At 36.0% G+C, this 19,265-nt stretch overlaps 2 protein-coding genes and 1 pseudogene across 3 annotated transcripts; all 3 read left to right on the top strand.

Annotated features, from left to right (window-relative positions):
- The first annotated feature begins 1,639 nt into the window (after positions 1–1,639).
- Positions 1,640–3,105, top strand: LOC120207761 (probable CCR4-associated factor 1 homolog 6). The gene is made up of 2 exons (XM_039207182.1): positions 1,640–1,964; positions 2,058–3,105. The coding sequence occupies exon 2, from the start codon at positions 2,133–2,135 to the stop codon at positions 2,955–2,957; it is 825 nt and encodes a 274-aa protein (XP_039063113.1). The 5' UTR covers positions 1,640–1,964; positions 2,058–2,132; the 3' UTR covers positions 2,958–3,105.
- Positions 3,106–10,311: 7,206 nt separating this feature from the next.
- LOC120207768 lies at positions 10,312–11,123 on the top strand (annotated as a pseudogene).
- A 4,877-nt stretch (positions 11,124–16,000) lies between these two features.
- On the top strand, positions 16,001–18,817 carry LOC120207764. 2 transcript variants are annotated; one of them, XR_005524236.1, is made up of 9 exons: positions 16,001–16,172; positions 16,425–16,507; positions 16,640–16,674; positions 17,116–17,227; positions 17,562–17,643; positions 17,987–18,098; positions 18,223–18,353; positions 18,445–18,493; positions 18,620–18,817. XR_005524236.1 is itself a non-coding variant. In XM_039207185.1 (9 exons), exons 4-9 carry the CDS (start codon positions 17,189–17,191, stop codon positions 18,695–18,697), a joined length of 498 nt encoding a protein of 165 aa, XP_039063116.1. In that variant the 5' UTR covers positions 16,001–16,172; positions 16,425–16,507; positions 16,640–16,674; positions 17,116–17,188; the 3' UTR covers positions 18,698–18,817. The 2 variants fall into 2 exon arrangements, 1 of the variants encoding a protein (XP_039063116.1); XM_039207185.1 differs by having other exon boundaries at positions 17,555–17,643.
- The last annotated feature ends 448 nt before the right edge of the window (positions 18,818–19,265 follow it).

Consider the following 19,265-nt stretch of genomic DNA (forward strand, 5'->3'; position numbering starts at 1 on the left):
ATACTTTTGGCTTTTTGAATATCCTTAATATTTTTTTCCTTATTTGATGAAATCAAGTTACACTAATGTTGCAAGCATTGAAATGGTGATTCCTTCTTCAATGGAGTTGATCCTTGTAACCGGCAATATCAAGTCGATCGGTTCCTCTTACTCGACCCTCATATATCGGGACGAACATTGTAACATTGTCTAACAACAATGGCCATATAAGATTGTCATCTCTCTTGTATTTCTAACATAATGTTGCCCCTTTCTCTTTGGCATCCTTTACCAGCCCTTCGATGAAATTTGCAGCCGATTCCGACATAACTAGAGTTATGTCGCAATCATCCTGTGATGGTCCAACCGTTAACTTCGCAATTATCGCTTCCACTTGTTCCACTAGAGCATCAACAACCGATTCCATCATCACGACACCTTTAACAGCAGTGCATCTATGGCCGCTGTAGGAAAATCCTCCTTTGATTATGTTTGATGCAACTGAATCTAAGTCGACATCTTCAAGTACGATACCTGCATATTTTCCTACCATTCCATTTGAAGAGGGACCATTTTGACCTTATTCAAGATAGCGATACCGGTGTGTCCACCGGTGAAGCCGAGCAAAAGGTGATTGCAACATGTTATTATTGTCGAAGACATGTATTACCTCGATCACGAGACGAGTCGAGAGTCCTCATTGTTCTCTATCACTCAACAAGGAAGTGGGAAATACAAACCTTAAATACTCATTCCCAATAATGTTCCAATACTATGTGAATTGAACATTACCAACAAATAATGCCGGTAAAATCGAATCGGAATTTCCTGATGCAGTTAACTCCAAGATGCATAATGAGGAAATCACCGATTTTGGAGCCGTTCTCGGTCACACAGCTAATGAGCCCTTTGGGAAATCCGGCCATGTGAAAACAGTGGGCCATATGAAGAGCAGAAACAGCACCCTGCAGGAAGAACCATCACTTTCGGCTTTTTTTTTTATCAAATACCTGTGTCGGTGGCTTGAGTACAAGCGAGTTCCCGGCGATTAACGCGGATACGATCTTCCAAACGGCGAGGTTGACAGGGTAATTGAATGGTGGAATAGCTTGTCACTCCAAGTGGAACCTGCAGTTTCAAATGCCCATGATTTGTGTGCTTCTTTTGCTGATTCCATGACCTTATTCACTTCTTGTGCACAAGCTAGTTTTCAAGCATCAACGATGGATGGACCAAGGGGTGGTCGCACCCGAAACTTTAAATCCCTACATAATTTAGATTTTTTTATCGATCTAATCTTGCACTTTTGAAATTTATAATTTCGCACCTCTTAAATTTCTAATATAACTTATTATGTTATACCTCTAACATAAAATCATACATTCATCCTGATTGTAATAACCAAATCACTTAATTTAATAATATTAATAATTAGAACACTCATTTGTAACTAAAAATTTAAGGTATTAAACATTAAATGACAGAAGGATATATTTGTAACATTCGATTAATTGAGTAATCTATTTATATTTGTTTTAAAATTAATAACTCATTTGTAATATTATTAATAGTTTAATGTCTTATATTGTAATTTACCAAAGTAAGAAGCTATTCCGTATCTATAAAAGCCTTCCTTCTTCCTCTTATAAAGTGCCTGGTCTTTCTCTCTTCTCTCACTTTATGATTTCATCTCCTCCATGCTGATGTTGTCACAATGTGAAGCCCAGGGAAGCTTTTGGATAAAAGCTTTCTTCATCTTCTTCATCCCATCCTTAACCCCCTTTCTATAAAACAAAGAAAACGAAACTTATACGCCCCCGAGATTTCAATTTCTCGTTTTTTCTTAAGAAAACAAAAAAACAAAAATAAAGATAAGAATCCATAAAACCCTCCTCCTACCATCATTCATTTCATCTCTCTAAAGCCCCTACAGGTTTCGATTCGAATCTCATTATCTTTTTCCCTTTGCTGCCACGTTTCCCGGGGTAAGATCTTATGTTTTTTTTTTAAATTTTCAAGGCTTTGATTGTTTTTCAAGATATGGGTACCTATTGTTGTTGTTTTTTTATTATTTGCAGATTCTGGGGATTTTTTTTTATAGTTATCCAGGAAATTAGAACTTTGTTCCTTTTTTTTCCTTTTGGTGAAGAAAGATGTCGATTTTGCCGAAAAGTGAATCAATTCACATAAGGGAAGTTTGGGATGAGAATTTGGGTTGTGAATTCGATTTAATTCGTGATATTGTTGATGATTACCCCTACATTGCTATGGACACCGAGTTCCCCGGCATTGTTCTACGCCCATTAGGCAATTTCAAGAGCAGCTTTGATTACAATTACCATACTTTGAAAGACAATGTTGATCTTTTGAAACTGATTCAGTTGGGTCTTACTTTCTCGGATGCCAAAGGGAATTTGCCTACTTGTGGAACTGATAAATACTGCGTTTGGCAATTCAATTTCCGCGAATTTGACCGCAACTTGGATATGTATGCTAATGACTCCATTGAGCTTTTGTCTCAGAGTGGCATTGATTTTCAGAAGAACAAAGAAAAGGGTGTTAGTGTTCGTGACTTTAGCGAACTGTTAATGTCTTCTGGGATTGTTTTGAATGTTAATGTTCATTGGGTGACTTTTCATAGCGGTTACGACTTCGGGTATTTGCTTAAGTTGCTTACGTGCAAGAATCTTCCTGAAACACAAACGGGTTTTTTTAGTTTGATCAAGATTTACTTCCCGAAACTTTACGATATCAAGCATCTGATGAAGTTTTGCAATAGCCTTCATGGTGGGTTGAACAAGCTCGCTGAGCTGTTAGAAGTGGAGAGGATTGGAATTTGTCACCAAGCTGGTTCAGATAGTTTGCTTACTTGTTGTACATTCATGAAACTGAAAGAAAATTTCTTTGGTGGTTCGACAGAGAAATATGCCGGTGTGTTATATGGTCTTGGTGTTGAGAATGGACAGAGTGCTCCGTAATGATTCAAAGAAAATTTCTTTAGTTGGTGGACTGAGAAATATGCTGGTTTGTTATATGGTTTTGGTTGTTGAGAATTGACAGAATACTTATTAAATATCAAAGAATTATGAAATAAAATCCATTTGTTAGACTTCGTGTTCCACTTGCGATCTACTTATACTATCTGTTATCTTTACCATCAGCTTGTTTTACTCATCTAATTGTCATTTCTATTATCATGGATATATTACTGATTATTTTGCCGACCTATCATACGTGTTTTGCTCTTGTTCTTTGTAATACATATAAGAGGAGGGATAGGTGGGGATGGATGATAAGAGAAATGTTTCACGACGGCCAGCCATTGTAAGAATGATTTCATGGTGGTTTTGAGCTATTCCTATGTGATTGTTTTGCTCATGCTAATCCTTAATCAAAACTGTAAGTTTTGATCAATTTTCTTTCTTTTTTCCATTGTAATTATTTTGAAGTGTTCAACCCTCAATTCAACAGGTATAATTTAGGGATGCCAAGGAGCAACTGTAAGATTTATCTCGGACATTGCCGTATTGCACAGAGCTGATGCTATATCAAGATTGCGAAACTTAGGTAAGCTATTGTTGATCAAACTTAAAAAAAGCAAACCCAACATATTTAAGAAGAATAAACTGTAAGATTAATTAATGATCATATTTGCTGTGCCCTTGGCATGTTCTTTATTAACTGACTGCAGCCCTTTACGTTACATCATCCCAGTCTTGGAGAACATGTTAGGATGGATATGCTATGTTATGTTTTGTTTTATGATATGTATTATGTTTTACTCTAGAAAACAGATGTACCTTTTAGTTCATATGTATTATCTCGTACTTTTGTAACGGTAATGGACGTGTTATTGTTTGAAAATGAATTTAAATTGTGAAAATATATTGGGACTATATGTTGATGGTTGAAAACTCTGGTAGTTCACCTCATATTTTGTTATCTTGAGGTTGGCCGCAACTACTATATTATCTGGCGCATTACTCCAACTACTTTCTGTTTTCTAGCGATTCACCGCAATTTCTGATTTGGAGTGCATGGCTAGACCAAGTTTCGGGGAACTCGTACTGATTTGGAGTATAGTAGATGAACTATGTAGCGAGGCTTACTATCCTAGATAGGCATACCGTCATCCGAATGCATTTTTTCCACCACCTTTGCTTGTGATTACTAGATAGGCTTGATATAACTTGTTATGAGGATGTGGAAATGATGATAGCAATACATTGCTAAATCAAAAATGCAGTAGCGAAGTTGGATAATCCCTCGGTAAGATTATGGTCTTGTTGATCATCCCAGTGTTGCGGAAGACGGCTATCGGATAAGCAAAATCGCAACTGATAATTTGAGAAAATAAAAAAAGATAAAAAGAGACACAAAATTTACGTGAAAACCCCTAAATAATATAGGGTAAAAACCACGGGCAACGGTAGAAGAATTTCACTATGAGAAAATAGGAATTACAACTCTCTCGATCTACCAAGGAGAAAACAATGATAATTCTCTCTTGATAAAAAGGAGAAAACAACTCTCAAGAAACTCTCTAAATTCTTTCTAGTATTGGAAGAAAGCTAGAATGCTTTGGGATGATTTTGAAGCTAAATGAGCTAGGGTATTTATAGTTGATGCTTTAAGGACTAATTTGTAAATACCTTAAATTACAATGACTAAAAATATGATTTTACCATTGTCCAAAATTCTACAAAAACCCAACCTTTTTGACAAATTTTTTTGGTGGAATTTTTTTATTAGCACCTTTCGGTGCCTGCCAAGACTTTTCAACAATCTCCCACTTGAAGATTTGATTGGAGCAATCATATCTTCACACCATTCTTTCTACCTTGTACCTTCATGTTGCTTACGTTTCTGACAGGCCACAGGAGGATCGACACCAGGTAAATTTATCAGCATTGATTGCCTTCGTCATGAAATCTGCTATGTTGTCTTTGGTATGGATTTTCTGTATGTCTACCATTCCTTCTTCCACCTTTTCACGAATGAAGTGGTACTGAACTCGTATGTGTTTTGTCCTTGAATGAAATGCTAGATTCCTTGCTAGATGCAAGACGCTTTGACTATCACAAAATAGAGAGACATACTCTTGATTATGCCCAAGCTCCTCCAACAGCATCTTCAACCAAATTGCTTCTTTACTGGCTTGTGTAGCTGCTACATATTCTGCCTCTGTTGTGGATGTAGCCACAACTGATTGCAACTTAGAAACCCAGCTTACAGCTCCGCCAGCAACTTTGAACACATACCCTGTAGTAGATTTGCTTTTATCCAAATCCCCTGCATAGTCAGAATCTACATACCCATTGATTAGTAAATTTGATCTTCCGTAACATAATGCAACATTTGAGGTCCCTTTGATGTATCTCAGGATCCTATTTATTGTATTCCAATGCTCTATGCCTGGATTCGTCATGTACCGACTAATCACTCCCACTGCTTGTGCAATGTCTGGTCTTATACATATCATAGCGGACATTAAACTTCCCACTGCTGATGCATACGGTACTCGAGACATCTTCATCCTCTCTTCTTCACTGCTAGGACTCATACTGGAGGATAACTTTAAGTTAATAAAAGAGGGGTATAAATTCGCTTACAATCTTGCATGTTGAATCGTGACAAGATCTTCTTCAAGTAATTCTTTTGTGAAAGCCAAATCTTCATATTACTTCTGTCTCGGTGAATTTGCATCCCTAGAATCTTGTTTGTTGATCCCAAGTCCTTCATTTCAAATTCCCTAGCCAGTTGTGCCTTCAATTCTTCAATATGATCTTTGTTGGGTTCTGCAACCAACATGTCATCTACATACAACAACAATATAACACCAGACCTCTTGAAATAAGCACAAGGGTATGCGTTAAGTCTGTTGTATCCAAGGCACATAATGAAGGAATCAAATATCTTATACCAATACATCGGCGCCTGCTTTAGACCGTACAGAGATTTGTTCAACTTGCAAACCAAGTTCTTCTTTCCTTTTTCTTCAAAACCTTCAGGCTGGAGCATGTAAATCTCTTCTTCAAGATTTCCATGAAGAAAAGCTGTTTTAACATCTAGTTGCTCTAGATGTAAGTTCAATGTAACACATATTGCCAAAACTACTCGAACTGTTGTTAGTCGAACCACAGGAGAAAATATTTCATTGAAATCAATACCTTCTTTTTGAGCATATCCTTTGACCACCAGTCTTGCACGATACCTCTTTACTTGATTGTCATCATTTCGCTTGATTTTGAAGACCCATTTTTTACCAATTGCCTTCCTTCCTTGTGGTAGTGGCACAAGGTCCCATGTATTATTCTTATGAAGGGCTTCAATTTCTTCTTGCATCGCCATCATCCACAGTGAAGCATCAGAGCTGTTTTTTGCCTCCTGGTATGTTGATGGCTCACCGTCCTCTGTTAAAAGGCAGTATGCAATATTATCTTCTATAACATAATCTGAGTGCCAATTGAGATGTCTTCTCACACGATCTGATTGACGAGTTGTTGGAGCTTCAGAACTCTCTGGTTCTTGTTCATCATGTGTTGGTTCTGCTTCAGAAGAATCTCCTTGTTCAAACTCTTTTTCCACATGTATCTGCGTAGTCTCTGACTTTTCAGCGTTACCATCTTTTTCTTTTCTTTGTAGCTTATCTTCTACAAAGATAACATCCCTGCTAATGATCACTTTGCAGGCAGTGGGATCCCACAAGCGATACCCCTTTACTCCATCACATACCCCAAGAATTTGCATTTTCTGGATTTTGGATCCAACTTTGAAATTTCTTGGGAGTTGTACATCACGTACACTATACTTCCAAATACATGGAGGTTTGAATAATCAGCTGGTTTACCAGTCCACATCTCCATTGGTGTCTTCAGCTCTATTGCAGCTGATGGAGCTCGATTCACCAAATAACAGGCGGTATTGTCTGCTTCTGCCCATAATGATTTTTCTAGGCCTGCATCCCTCAACATTGCTCTTGTTCTTTCTAACAAGGTTCTGTTCATCCGCTCTGCCACTCCATTTTGTTGAGGAGTGTTCGCCACTGTGAACTGTCTTTTGATGCTTCTTTCCTGCAAAAGTCATCAAATTCTTCACTTGTGTATTCTCCTCCATTATCTGTTCTGAAACACTTGATTTTATTTCTAGAATCAAGTTCCACCCGCTCTTTGAAGTTTTTAAAAGTTGAAAACACATCGGACTTCTTCTTAATAGGGTACACCCAACATCTCCTGGAGTAGTCATCAATAAATGAGACAAAATATTTTGCTCCGCCTAGGGATGTAACTTGTGCTTGCCATACGTCAGAGTGAACCAGTTCTAGAACACTTTTGCCTCTAGAATTTGATGTGCTGAATTTGAACCGGTGCTGCTTACTTGTTATGCAATGCTCACATAAAGTAAGTGATACATTTGTTAAGCCTGAAAGTAGCTTTTGCTCCACAAGGACTTTCATTCCTTGTTCTGACATGTGTCCAAGTTTCTGATGCCATAGCATTGTAGAATCTGAACTACATGAGGCAATAGAGGCTTCTGCTTCTAGCAAAGTTTCTCCCTTCAGCATGTATAAGTTTGCAGCTATCTTTTCGCCTTTCAGCACCAAAACGCTCCACGAAACACCTTCATGATTCCTTTCTGTGTTTCAATCTTGCTTGCATTATTATCCAACAATCCATAGGATAATAAATTTTTCTTCAGGCCTTTCACGTGTCTCACATCTCGAACAATTTTAATTGTTCCATCATACATCTTCAATTTGATGGTCCCCACGCCAACGATCTCTAAGACATGATCATTGCAACTATACACAGATCCTCCTGAGACAGGTTCATATTGATGGAACCATTCTCTTCTTGAGGTCATGTGATATGTTGCTCCTGAATCAATGAGCCATATATATGCAAATCTTTTTCTTCCTTCCACGGTGGTTGACGCTTCACAGCATAGAGCATCTCCATCATCTGAAGTGTTTGCGGTATTACCTTGTGGATTGGAGTTTTATTTAGACTCCAACAATCCTTCTTCAAGTGACCCTTCTTTCCACAGTTGTAGCACTTTAAATTCTTCTTGCTCCTCGACTTCGATCTACCATATTTGTGACTGCTGCTTTGGCCACGTTCTGTTGATCTCCCTCTCATCGTTGTCAATGCTTCTGCTTGTTGCAGATTTACTTGTCTGTCTTCCTTGTTCTTGCGTCGATTTTCTTCTTGGAGAACAGCAGCTGCAACGTCATCGAAGACTAGACTGGTGACATTACTGTTTATCAAGTTGATGATGAGTTGATCATACGATTCAGGTAGACTTTGAAGTAAAAGTTCAGCACGTTCTTGTTCTCCTATTGTACATCTTAAGGATGTAAGCTGAGAAAATAATGTGTTCAGTGTGTTTAAGTGCTCCGTCACTGAAGTAGATTCTGGCATACGGAGAGTGTACAATTTCCTCTCAAGGAAAATTTTATTGTGCAACGATGTGGCCTCGTACAATTTGGTGAGATGATCCCATATCTCCTTGGCTGTCTTCTTTTCCTCGATGCTTGACAATACTTCATCTGCTAACGCTAGATGAAAGTTTGTCATAGCATTCTCGTCCATTTCGATCCATTTGTTGTCATCTGTAAAATCTACTGGCCTTTCACTGATAGCTGCTAGACATCCGTCTTTCCTCAGGATGGCCTTCATCTTCAATTTCTACAATGAGAAATTTCTCCCATTAAATTTTTCAATATCAAATTTCGTTGTCATAACTTCTATTACGGATAGCTCCCACTATTTCACTATCGTGAATAGTTCTTTGGAACCTTCAAAGAATGGGTAATACCTTCTTACTTTCTTATGTTGGAGGATCCACCTTTTGGTGGCAACCACAAAGACAATAAGCAGATATTACACACTCTAATCTAGCTCGGATACCAATTGTTGCGGAAGACGGCTATCGGATAGAGCAAAATCGCAACTGATAATTTGAGAAAATAAAAATGAAGATAAAAAGAGACACAAAATTTACGTGAAAAATCCCTAAATAATATAAGGTAAAAATCACGGGCAACGGTAGAAGAATTTCACTATGAGAAAATAGGAATTACAACCTCTCTCGATCTACCAAGGAGAAAACAATGATAATTCTCTCTTGATAAAAAGGAGAAAACAACTCTCAAGAAACTCTCTAAATTCTCTCTAGTATTGGAAGAAAGCTAGAATGCTTTGGGATGGTTTTGAAGCTAAATGAGCTAGGGTATTTATAGTTGAAGCTCTAAGGACTAATTTGTAAATACCCTAAATTACAATGGCTAAAATTATGATTTTACCAGTCTAAAATTCAACAAAAACCCAACCTTTTTGACAAATTTTTTCGGTGGAATTTTTTTATTAGCACCTTTCGGTGCTTACCAAGACTTTTCAACAATGATGATAGCAATACATTGCTAAATCAAAAATGCAGTAGCGAAGTCGGATAATCCCTCGGTAAGATTATGGTCTTGTTGATCATCCCAGTTCATCTGCATTTCCGGAACATATCGCCCTGTAAGTATATTAGCCATATGAGGGTGAAGAGTAGGATGCTAGGAGACGTTCGTTTGTGTGTAGATCTAACTTTGATCTAAATGGTACCCTGAAGACCCCTACCTGTACCAGTATCTTGCAGGGCATTCAATAGGTGGAGTTCATAATATCCTATCTGATGAAATGTTTTAGTATAATGTTGACGGTGCAAGCAAACTCGAGGGCTTTAGTCCTTGTGTTGATAGCTGCCATGAGATCCCAAGTTGGATACAATGTCTCATAAGAGCATGGATAGTCAAACATAGTGCTATATGATTGTAAGATTTATTATTTTAGTACTTATACTCGAAAATCAAACAAGTTCTTGCTTGGAATGTCAACTTAAATAATTCCTTGTTTAAAAAGTTGTGATCCAATAAATCATGAAACACACTAATATTCATTAACTATAGGATAACACTTAATTGCTTGAAATTTGTTTTCTTTACAAATATATAATAAAAAAACAATAAAATAAAACATCATGAAGTTCTTAAAATAGCAATATTTTTAAAAATTGGTCCTTAAAACTTTTTTTTTAATTTCATATTAACTCTTAAACTTTTGTCTTTTGCCAAAATCTCATGATTTACTTATATCATCTTTCTTTAGTTTCTTGAATTTTCATGGCTTTGATTGTTTTTTCAAGAAATGGGTTCTTCTCTGTTGATCGTGAGAAATGGGTACCATCCTACTTATTGGTGTTTCATCTTGATCCTGAAGATTTGGGTTTCTTCCATACTTATCCAAGAAATCAAGCCTTCATTCCTTCTTTTTCATTTGGTGAAGAAACATGTCGAATTTGCCAACAAGTGAATCAGTTCAGATAAGGGAAGTTTGGGATGAAAACTTGGCTTCTGAAATCAAGTTAATCGAAAACATCGTGGATGATTACCCCTACATCGCCATGGACACCGATTCCCAGGCACTGTAATAACACCCACAGGCACTTCCAGGAACATATTTGACTACGAAACAATGAAACCAAACGTCGATCTTACGAAACTGATCCAGTTGGGTCTAACATTCTCCGATGCCAATGGAAACTTACCTACATGTGGAACTGGTAAACACTGCGTCTGGCAATTCAACTTCAAAGAGTTCGATCCGAACTACGATGTTCATCACGAGCATTCCATTAAGTTATTGTCTGAAAGTGGAATCGATTTCAAGAAGAACAAAGAAAAGGGTGTTAGTGCCAGAGATTTCGGCGAGCTGTTGATGTCGTCTGGTGTTGTTTTGAACGGCGAAGTGCATTGGGTGACTTTTCACGGCGGATATGACATAGGGTACTTGCTGAAGTTGCTTACGGGGATGAATCTTCCTAGAAATAAAGAAGGGTTCTTTGGTTTGGTTAGGGTTTTCTTCCCTAACCTATATGATATCAAGCACATGATTAGGTTTACCAATGGTTTATATGGTTCGTTAAAAAGGGTTGCAGAACAGTTGCGGATCGAGAGGATTGGTCCTGCTCACCAAGCTGGTTCGGATAGTTTGGTTACTTGCCGTGTGTTCATGAAGATGAAAGCATGCGTCTTGGGTGATCGTAAGACCGAGAAACTTGTCGGTGAGCTGTTTTGGCTTGGTGCTGTGGATGGAAGATGAACCCTAGTGAATCAAAGGAAAAATCTTGTCATTTTCTTTTCTTTTTCTTGTCATCTTCATGTGAAACTTGCTGGAACATGTAGAAAACATTATTCCAGTGCCTCGAATCTTTCTATTTTCGAGTCATTTGTTCAGAGTTTGAATCTTATCTGATTATAGAAGTTGGAACTGCATGGTCATGATATTACAGCGCCCTTGAAACAATGATCTAAATATATTACATTTAAATTATGATAAAATTAATTGTCAATGTATTATTATATTATACTGTTATATTTACGTTGATGATATTTATCTTATTCTTTATCGTAGACAACAATGATATTTGTATATTTTATTTTAACTATTTGTTTATATGATTTTATTTTTCATTTAACAGATCATTTTTAATTTTGACGGTTTTAAGAAAAATGTTTAATTGATGTAATTAATTTACTTTAGGTTTTGTATACTCTTTTTATTGGAGGTTATGAGTTTAATGTTTTACTTCAATGATGACATTTTCGTTGTTTATTTAAATTAATCTTTATTAATTTTAAATAAGATTATAAGTTAAATGAAATTTATTTCATTGATAAAATAAAATAAATAATTTAAACTAACAAAAACCATAAAAATCAAAACGATTATATTATTAAATATTATTTTTTTTAATATTATATATATTTTAAATTTAAAAGTCTAAAAATAAAAAAAAAATATCGAGATTATAATATTTATTTAAAAAAAGGTTGGAGAACCAAACGAACGTTAAAAAACACATTCAAAACCCTTTTCCATAATCCTCTCTCTCTTTGCTTTTCCCGTCTCGCCCTCTCTTTCTTGTTCTTTTCGAGGAACTCCCATGGAAGACGACGATGAGTTCGGAGATCTTTACACCGACGTTCTCAAGCCTTTCTCTTCCATTGCTCTGCTACCGTCTCAGCCTTCTACAACCCCCAACTCCGTCGTCCGGTTGATTCCAATCATCAATCCCAAGACGGCGACGATAACCTCCTCGGAGCGCCGCGTCCAATCCCCGATGTTCAAACCCTAACGACTTTTAATTTTCATCCACCCGCTGCTGCTACAGAAACTCTGGGTTTGGATTGAGGGAAGGGATTGGGGAAGAAATTGGAGGGGAAGGATTCCTCGGTAAATCTTCTTTAACTTTGTAAACAAAGTTACTCTTATTTTAACATTTCATTTTAATTATGTAAAAGGTTTCACTTCTGGAAGAAAATGGTAATTTACCATTGACAGTAAGCTTAATTTCAGATAACATGATCTATAGATTGAACATAAAGCAAAGTTGGATTTGAGCTATTAGCACTTTGGTTCTTAGATTTCTCCTTTGCATCATAAATTGCAATTTTTGATTGAACATTGCTATTACTTGTTAGTTTTATAACCAGTGTAATGGTTTTGTGTCATTATTACTGTTACCTTTTGCCTTGGTTAGGGCTCGAAAAGTGACGAGAAGAATAAGAATCCGGTTCATTATAACTCTTCCAGAAAACGCAGAGAAGATGCTTCTTCGGGTGATGAACAGAAAGAGTCGACACAGGGGCGCTCCAAATCGGAACGTTGGACGAGCCATAAGGAGAGGGATTATAGTATCATCAGCAAGTCATCATCTTCCTCAAAGTTCAATGAGATCGAGAAGATCAATAATGTGGATGCTTCAGAATCTAACAAAACACTAGAAGAGTGTCCGCGAGCCGGAGACCAAGGATGCTGATACAAGGCCATCAGAGGATCGGCATCTTGACACTGTCGAGAAGCTGAAGAAGCGGAGCGAGAGGTTCAAACTTCCGATGCCCGAGGAAAAAGATGACGTGTCAATATAGAAGTTGGAGAACGAGGCACTGCCTTCGTCAATGAATGAAACTCCTGCAGATTCCGAGATTAAACCAGAGAGACCAGCCCGAAAACGAAGGTGGATAAGCAAGTAATAGTGGAATAAGTAAACCCTCATTTTTGCTGTGTGACCCCCAAAGGTCCTGCATAAGGGTTCCTGGCCATGTACTCCCCCCCCCCCCACCCAAAAAAAATACTTTGTATATACTAGAGAATGTAACATTGAACTAGTCATAAATGGTGGCACGTATTTGGTGACGGCCGTGTAGATTAATGGCACCGGAGCAGGAACTTGTTTTATTGCCTTAGCTTTCAGTTTTTTTAATGGAAATTTGTGCTAACCGGCAAGTGGATGGGGATGCTTTGCTCTTGCCATGGCTGGAGAAGACACTTGGAGAATGGTGGCATGTACGAGTGTGCGACACCGTTATTTGTGTATACCCACGGTTGATTAGATTTTTTTTTCTTTCGTTTTCTCCCCTCGAGAGAAGTTGCAATTTGAGTATTGGGAAAGGCATTGTAGATGTTAAAATTTGAATTATAGGTTTATTGGATTTCTCTTGCTAGAATTTCAATTGAAGGTGCGTTTGAACCAGCGATATCTCTGAAATTTTGCTTTAATTAAATTCAAACGATATGATGGTATGGATTAATGATATTGTTTTGGTTTGATTATTGATGTCTAATACGGCGTCATTTTAAATGTTAAGAGTATTGTTTTTACTATTAAACTTTTAAGGGTAAATTATGTAAATGGTTATTAATTTTTTAGTAAATTTTTGTTTTTATCACTAACGTTTCAAAAGTCATAAATCGATCACTAACACGTTATCGTTTGTTACAAATTGGTCATTCAACGTTAATAGTTGTTAACAGGCTTGACGGAAAAACACATTTGACGTATGAACTGATTACATGGACTGGGTTGACTGCCACGTTAGAGACCCAAAAGCCTTTAAGGATCACCTCTTCTCCTTTAAAAAAATCACAATCCTTATACTTAATTTAGGGTTTTTCATTCATATCTCTATTCTTTAATTTTTTTTTTTTTGAAATTGTAAGAGAAAGAAACTTTGTGAAGATGGAAGGCTCCATTATGTTCAGCTTTAGAATTGTGGATGCCCAGCTAAGGTTTTTTTTCCTATCAAACCCAAAAGAAGCTAACCATAAAGCATAGCGTTGTATCCCTTTGCTATAACATTCATGTAAGTATAATGGTTTTTCTTTGCTCATTTCTTTGCTCATTTTTCTCTCTATTTTTTCTCTCAAATTAATGGAAGAAGAAGAAATGAGTTTATGAAAGAAGAAGAAAAATGTTTTTGGAAGAAAAAGAAATGGGTTTATGGAAGAAAAAATGTGTTTATGGAAGAAGAAGAAAGACACGCTTGTTAACGATCGTTAACGTTAGTGACCAATTTGTGACTTTTGAAACATCAGTGATGAAAATGAAACTTACTCAAATATTAGTGTCCAACTATGTAGTTTACCCAACTTTTAAATGGTTCACTTTTATATACTAAACTTTTTAGTCATTGTTGACAATGTATCACTATGTTTTATCGGTCGTCATTTGCGATAATATTGATATCAAATTATTCGTATTTCATTTATTTTTATTCTCCTAAAATTGATTTTTTTACAAAAATTACCCAAAATTGATGAAATTAATAGAAAATATATCTTTTTTAGGGTTTTGTAGTTTTCTCAAATTTGATGGGATTGAGTTGTTTTTTGAAATTCAAAAGATGAAAAATATTAGTTCGAGAAGATAAACAAAATATCTCAAAATTAACTTCATCGGATGATCATCAGAGGATGTTAGAGTATTAACATATTGAATTTTTAGATGAATTTTCATCGATTTTTGGTGTGTTTAGTTAAAAATCAATTTAATGAGAAGAAAACATAAAGAAATGTGAACGCTTTGATATTGATCTCAACGCAAATGACAGCTTGTGAAGGGTGACAATTAATTGATAGTAACAGTCGAAAAAGTTTAATGCCAAAAATTAAATCTCTTTAAAATTTAATTACAAAATCAATACATGCCTAAACTTTAGAGTCTAAAACGATATTGTTTTGGGTATCAATATACACATCAAAACAATTGTCAACTTTACATATCATCACAATAACTTAGGGTGTGCTTGGTTGAGAGAATGTGAGATTCCCATGGGAATGAAATCCACATTCCCCTGTTTGGTTGGTCGGGAATGTCATTCTCGGTAATCTTACATTACCAATAGTAGATTTTTTGGGTATATTATCGGGAATGTCATTACCTCTATTTCCTTAGGTATTGTTGGATTACCGACGTTTTGGACTAAAATACCCTTAAATTTTTTTTTCTTCAAAAATATCCTTAATCTGTCATTGAATAATAAAAATTCTACAAAGGTTAAATTACAAATTTTTCCTTAAACTATTTTAGATTTACAAAAAAAATCTATAATTAAAATTTTATATGAAGTTCAGGGGTTAAAATAAAATTTTACCCTTTCATTAAACCTTTTTATTTTTAAATTTTGTAAAAAAAATTATATAAATTTTATGAATTTAATTTTTTTTAAAGAAAATATATAAATATTTTTCAACTTGTTAAAAAATAAATATATAATAAGGACAATTTGGTCAAATATACATTCCAATAATCTTTTATTCCTTTAACCAAACACGGTAATCTTACATTTCTGCTAAACCAACCAAACACAAAATACAACATTCCCAGTAATCCTATTCTCTGGTAATCTTTTATTCTCATTGGTAATCTTACATTCCGTGAACCAAACGCACCTTAAAGGTTTGTTAAAGTTTAGGGTTATAGTTAAAATAATTGGAAGTTTAGTGATATGAATAGTGCATCAATTAAAATTTAGTGTATCTAATGTAATTTACGCTATTTATTTTATCTAGGTAGTAGTAAAGTATTTACTAATACCATTTTTTTATATAGGTTATTAATAAAAGCAAACTATATCGTTCATTTTGAAAGAAACAGTTTTTGCAGAGCTACCAATGGAGAGATCCCCATCGTGGCTTCGTACTTTGACTATTCAGCTCTCCCTTTGCGTTGCTCTCTTCCTTGTTATCAACTTCGGTCGCCCTCAAAACTTGCTTTATAACCATAACCGTACCCCCCTTGATCTCTACTTTATCAGCGTCAGAGGAGGCTTCAGATCAATTCAACAACAGACCCATCTTCTCAAACTCGTTAGTTTCTCTGTTTCTTTCCTCTTTCTTCTTTTTCCGTTTAGTTCTCTTATCGGAATATCAATCTCATTGAGAATTTAGACACTGTCGGATCACTTTTGTTTCCCCTTTCTTCATGGGGTGGTGGTGTTTTGGATTGTATATTTGGCTTATGGAGTTGATGATTGTTGAATTTGTTGAATTTCTATTAAGATGAATAGGAAAATTTTGGGTTTTCTATAGAAAACGAAAATTTCTTTGTCCTTGATGCAGATGGAGACTGTGGTGAAAGCTTATGATGTAAAGTTTGTGGTGAATATTTGCGAGCTGGGGGGGATGATCCACTCGTGCAGAACGTAAGTCCTCTCTGCATTTTTCTCCAATTGCTTATCATACAATGAAAATCCTTTTCAACAAGAAATTAACCTATAACTTATCTCTAGCTTGGTTTTTTTGGTTAGTAATGAATCTAAATATATGTTTTGTAGGTAACAAGGCTCTCTCCATTACTGAATATTCCTTGGTATTCGATCCTCTTGCCATTTTCCAATTCAGTCTCTCTTGGGGTGCAGAAGCATCATATGCTGAAGCTTTATGTGTGCTGCATCATACAAAGATAATATGTTTACCAGGGCTTTCTCGGACATTTTCGGGATCCTGAGTGAAAACTCAAAAATGGCCCCCTTTAGAACAAAAGCATATTCCGTTCCTTCGAATAATTAATTTAATATTTTATTAATATATCGTAGAAACATAATTAAACTTTGTCAAACACATTATTTTCATTGTTTTGTTAGGAAAGCTCCTTAAATACAACTAAAACAATAAGGGGCAGCCACTAAGTTACAATAATGTCAAACACATTGCTGATGCTCATGCTGCTCCCCCCATGAGCCGCGCTTGATGTTTGCATGCATCTGCCACCCTTGCTTCTGTGAGTAGTGATGGGTAATGGTTGTTGTAGGTATACTACTGGAGGTTCTAAACGTGATGGACTTGGTTGCTTTCTCCAGCAGATAAAACTGCCCGGTGGGGAAATGTTAGATATCATCGGTTTAAATACTTCTTCACTGCAGGTGGATATTTTTTTCGAATTCTGCATTTAAATTTGTTCTTTATTGACTGCACATATGATGAGATTTAAAAAGAAAATCCCACTAACTCCTGCACCATCGCTTAGAATATTGAGGTTGGTGGAAGTTATGTTCTGTTAGTTGTTTATTCTACTTTTCTATCATAGTTCCTGGTTTTAAACCTCATAGATCGGGTATCGAGATATTACCATGTTGAGAGGCCCTACATGTTAGAGAAGAGTATGTTTGATGTAGTGTATTTATGAGCATAGTTATGTGTTAATAATCTTTCTTCTTTCCTCTAATTTGGGCTCATTATGAAACTGTAAGGACACAGAACTTGCGGGATCATCAAGTGGCACGAGGGACAGGTTGTCGAATTGGCTTACAAGGACACTAAAAGCAACCATTAGTAGCTGGTAAACGAGACAATATCTTGTTGGTTGGTCATAGTTTAGTCTTTCAGTGGTTTAGTTAACTTGGATTTGACAAGGTTTCTCATTTCTGATCTCGATGATAATAGTAAAGATCTGTAACTGAAAGATAGTCCAGCTAAGTTCCTTCTGCTTTAAGCAAGAAATCTTGCATTTCTTGTTCTTTGGTTATTGTTCAGCCTGCCTGCTGAAGTGAAAACTTCGAGAAATGATCTATATTTTCTTGACCTGTACTGATTTTGCACACAAGCTTACTCTTTGAGTTTCAGCTCTTTATTATCGAACCCACCCCTAACAGTAGTTATGGTTGTATGATCTGTTAATTCAGGAGGGTAGTAGTTGGATTCCATCCGTTGGTTGCATGTGAAGAGGACGAGGAACAATCGGTTGCAAAGCTGATTAATGAGCCTCTACACCAAAAATTTGTTAAGTTTGGAGTGGTGAGACTTCTTTGAATTCAGTATCATAATGAAATAAAAAGGAAAACCATTGTTTTTCTTTAAACATGACATTACTGGTAATCACGATGCTTAGACTGACTCGTAATATTCTGCTTGTTTCTAGAATGTTTACCTAAGTCAGCAAGGTTGCTTAAGCTATGCCCTTCAAGATAGTGTTGCTTATATAAGTTACCTAGGTTTGACTAAACAGAAATTCCTTTCAGACTCTGCCAATGAAAGATACCAAGCTAGAAAGTGAGTTATATTCTTGGACACCTCATGTCAATCTGTTTTATATTTCGAATACTAATAAGAAACGAACATTCTTCGTCTTGTTGTTTCTCAGAGAGATGACTAATGGGTTTCTTCTCCATAGACTCAACTCGTTAGAGATGGTAAGTACTCAGATTCATTTTGAACTTCAGAAGTATCCATAAATATTGGTATTAGGCATTGGATTGGATTTCCAAAATCTTCTCTCTTTTTTAATTGCCTGCAACTTTCAAAGCCTTCTATGGCAGGTTACCTACTTTGTTACCTCGGCAGGGGAGATCGTGAACAAAATTGTAGTCCGACAGAGGGGCAGAGAGATCATGTAAAAAACTGTCTGAATTCTGTATACATTTGCTTCCAGTTTTTCTTTTTTCGATTGTTTGAGCTTCTATTCAACAATCCCTGTAAATGGCATTTGATTTACGGATCATTATCCTTATATTTGAAATGGGAATCTTTATTTACAATCTTATTCGGATGATATCAATGAAATATTGAGCATATTTAGCATCACTGCTAATGTGATGAAGAATGAAGTTTAGCATAATTGCCACAAGTAATTACGAAGTTCGAAGCTAGAATGAGCTCAATCAAGGCAAGTGAAGGAAGAGGAGCGGCTGAAAAATAAAATGAAAATGGAAACTCTAACTTCTAATTGACCAATTCAGAAACTGCATTTGCCTTTGCAAAATCCAAAAAACTCAACCACTATCATGAATTTAAACTTGTATATTTACATTCAGATTAAACTTGAAGTTTTCTTTCTTTAGATGTTGAGTTTGAAAGGTGGTGAACGGTTAAAATCGTAAAACCAAGCCGAATCAAAGCAAAAATTTCAATTTTCATATCATTCGATTTCAATATTTTTTAAACCTTAGTGCGATTTGATTCATC

This window comes from Hibiscus syriacus, unplaced genomic scaffold (genome assembly GCF_006381635.1).
Source record: "Hibiscus syriacus cultivar Baekdansim isolate YM2019G1 unplaced genomic scaffold, ASM638163v2 tig00015339_pilon, whole genome shotgun sequence".
Lineage (NCBI taxonomy): Eukaryota > Viridiplantae > Streptophyta > Magnoliopsida > Malvales > Malvaceae > Hibiscus > Hibiscus syriacus.

Coding starts and splice junctions, on each gene's coding strand:
- LOC120207761 (XM_039207182.1), top strand. CDS start 2,133: ATGTCGATTTTGCCGAAAAGTGAATCAATTCACATAAGGGAAGTTTGG.
- LOC120207764 (XM_039207185.1), top strand. CDS start 17,189: ATGTTAGATATCATCGGTTTAAATACTTCTTCACTGCAG. Junction 17,228..17,554: donor TAAATACTTCTTCACTGCAG/GTGGATATTTTT, acceptor TGAAACTGTAAG/GACACAGAACTTGCGGGATC. Junction 18,099..18,222: donor AATTTGTTAAGTTTGGAGTG/GTGAGACTTCTT, acceptor GCTTGTTTCTAG/AATGTTTACCTAAGTCAGCA.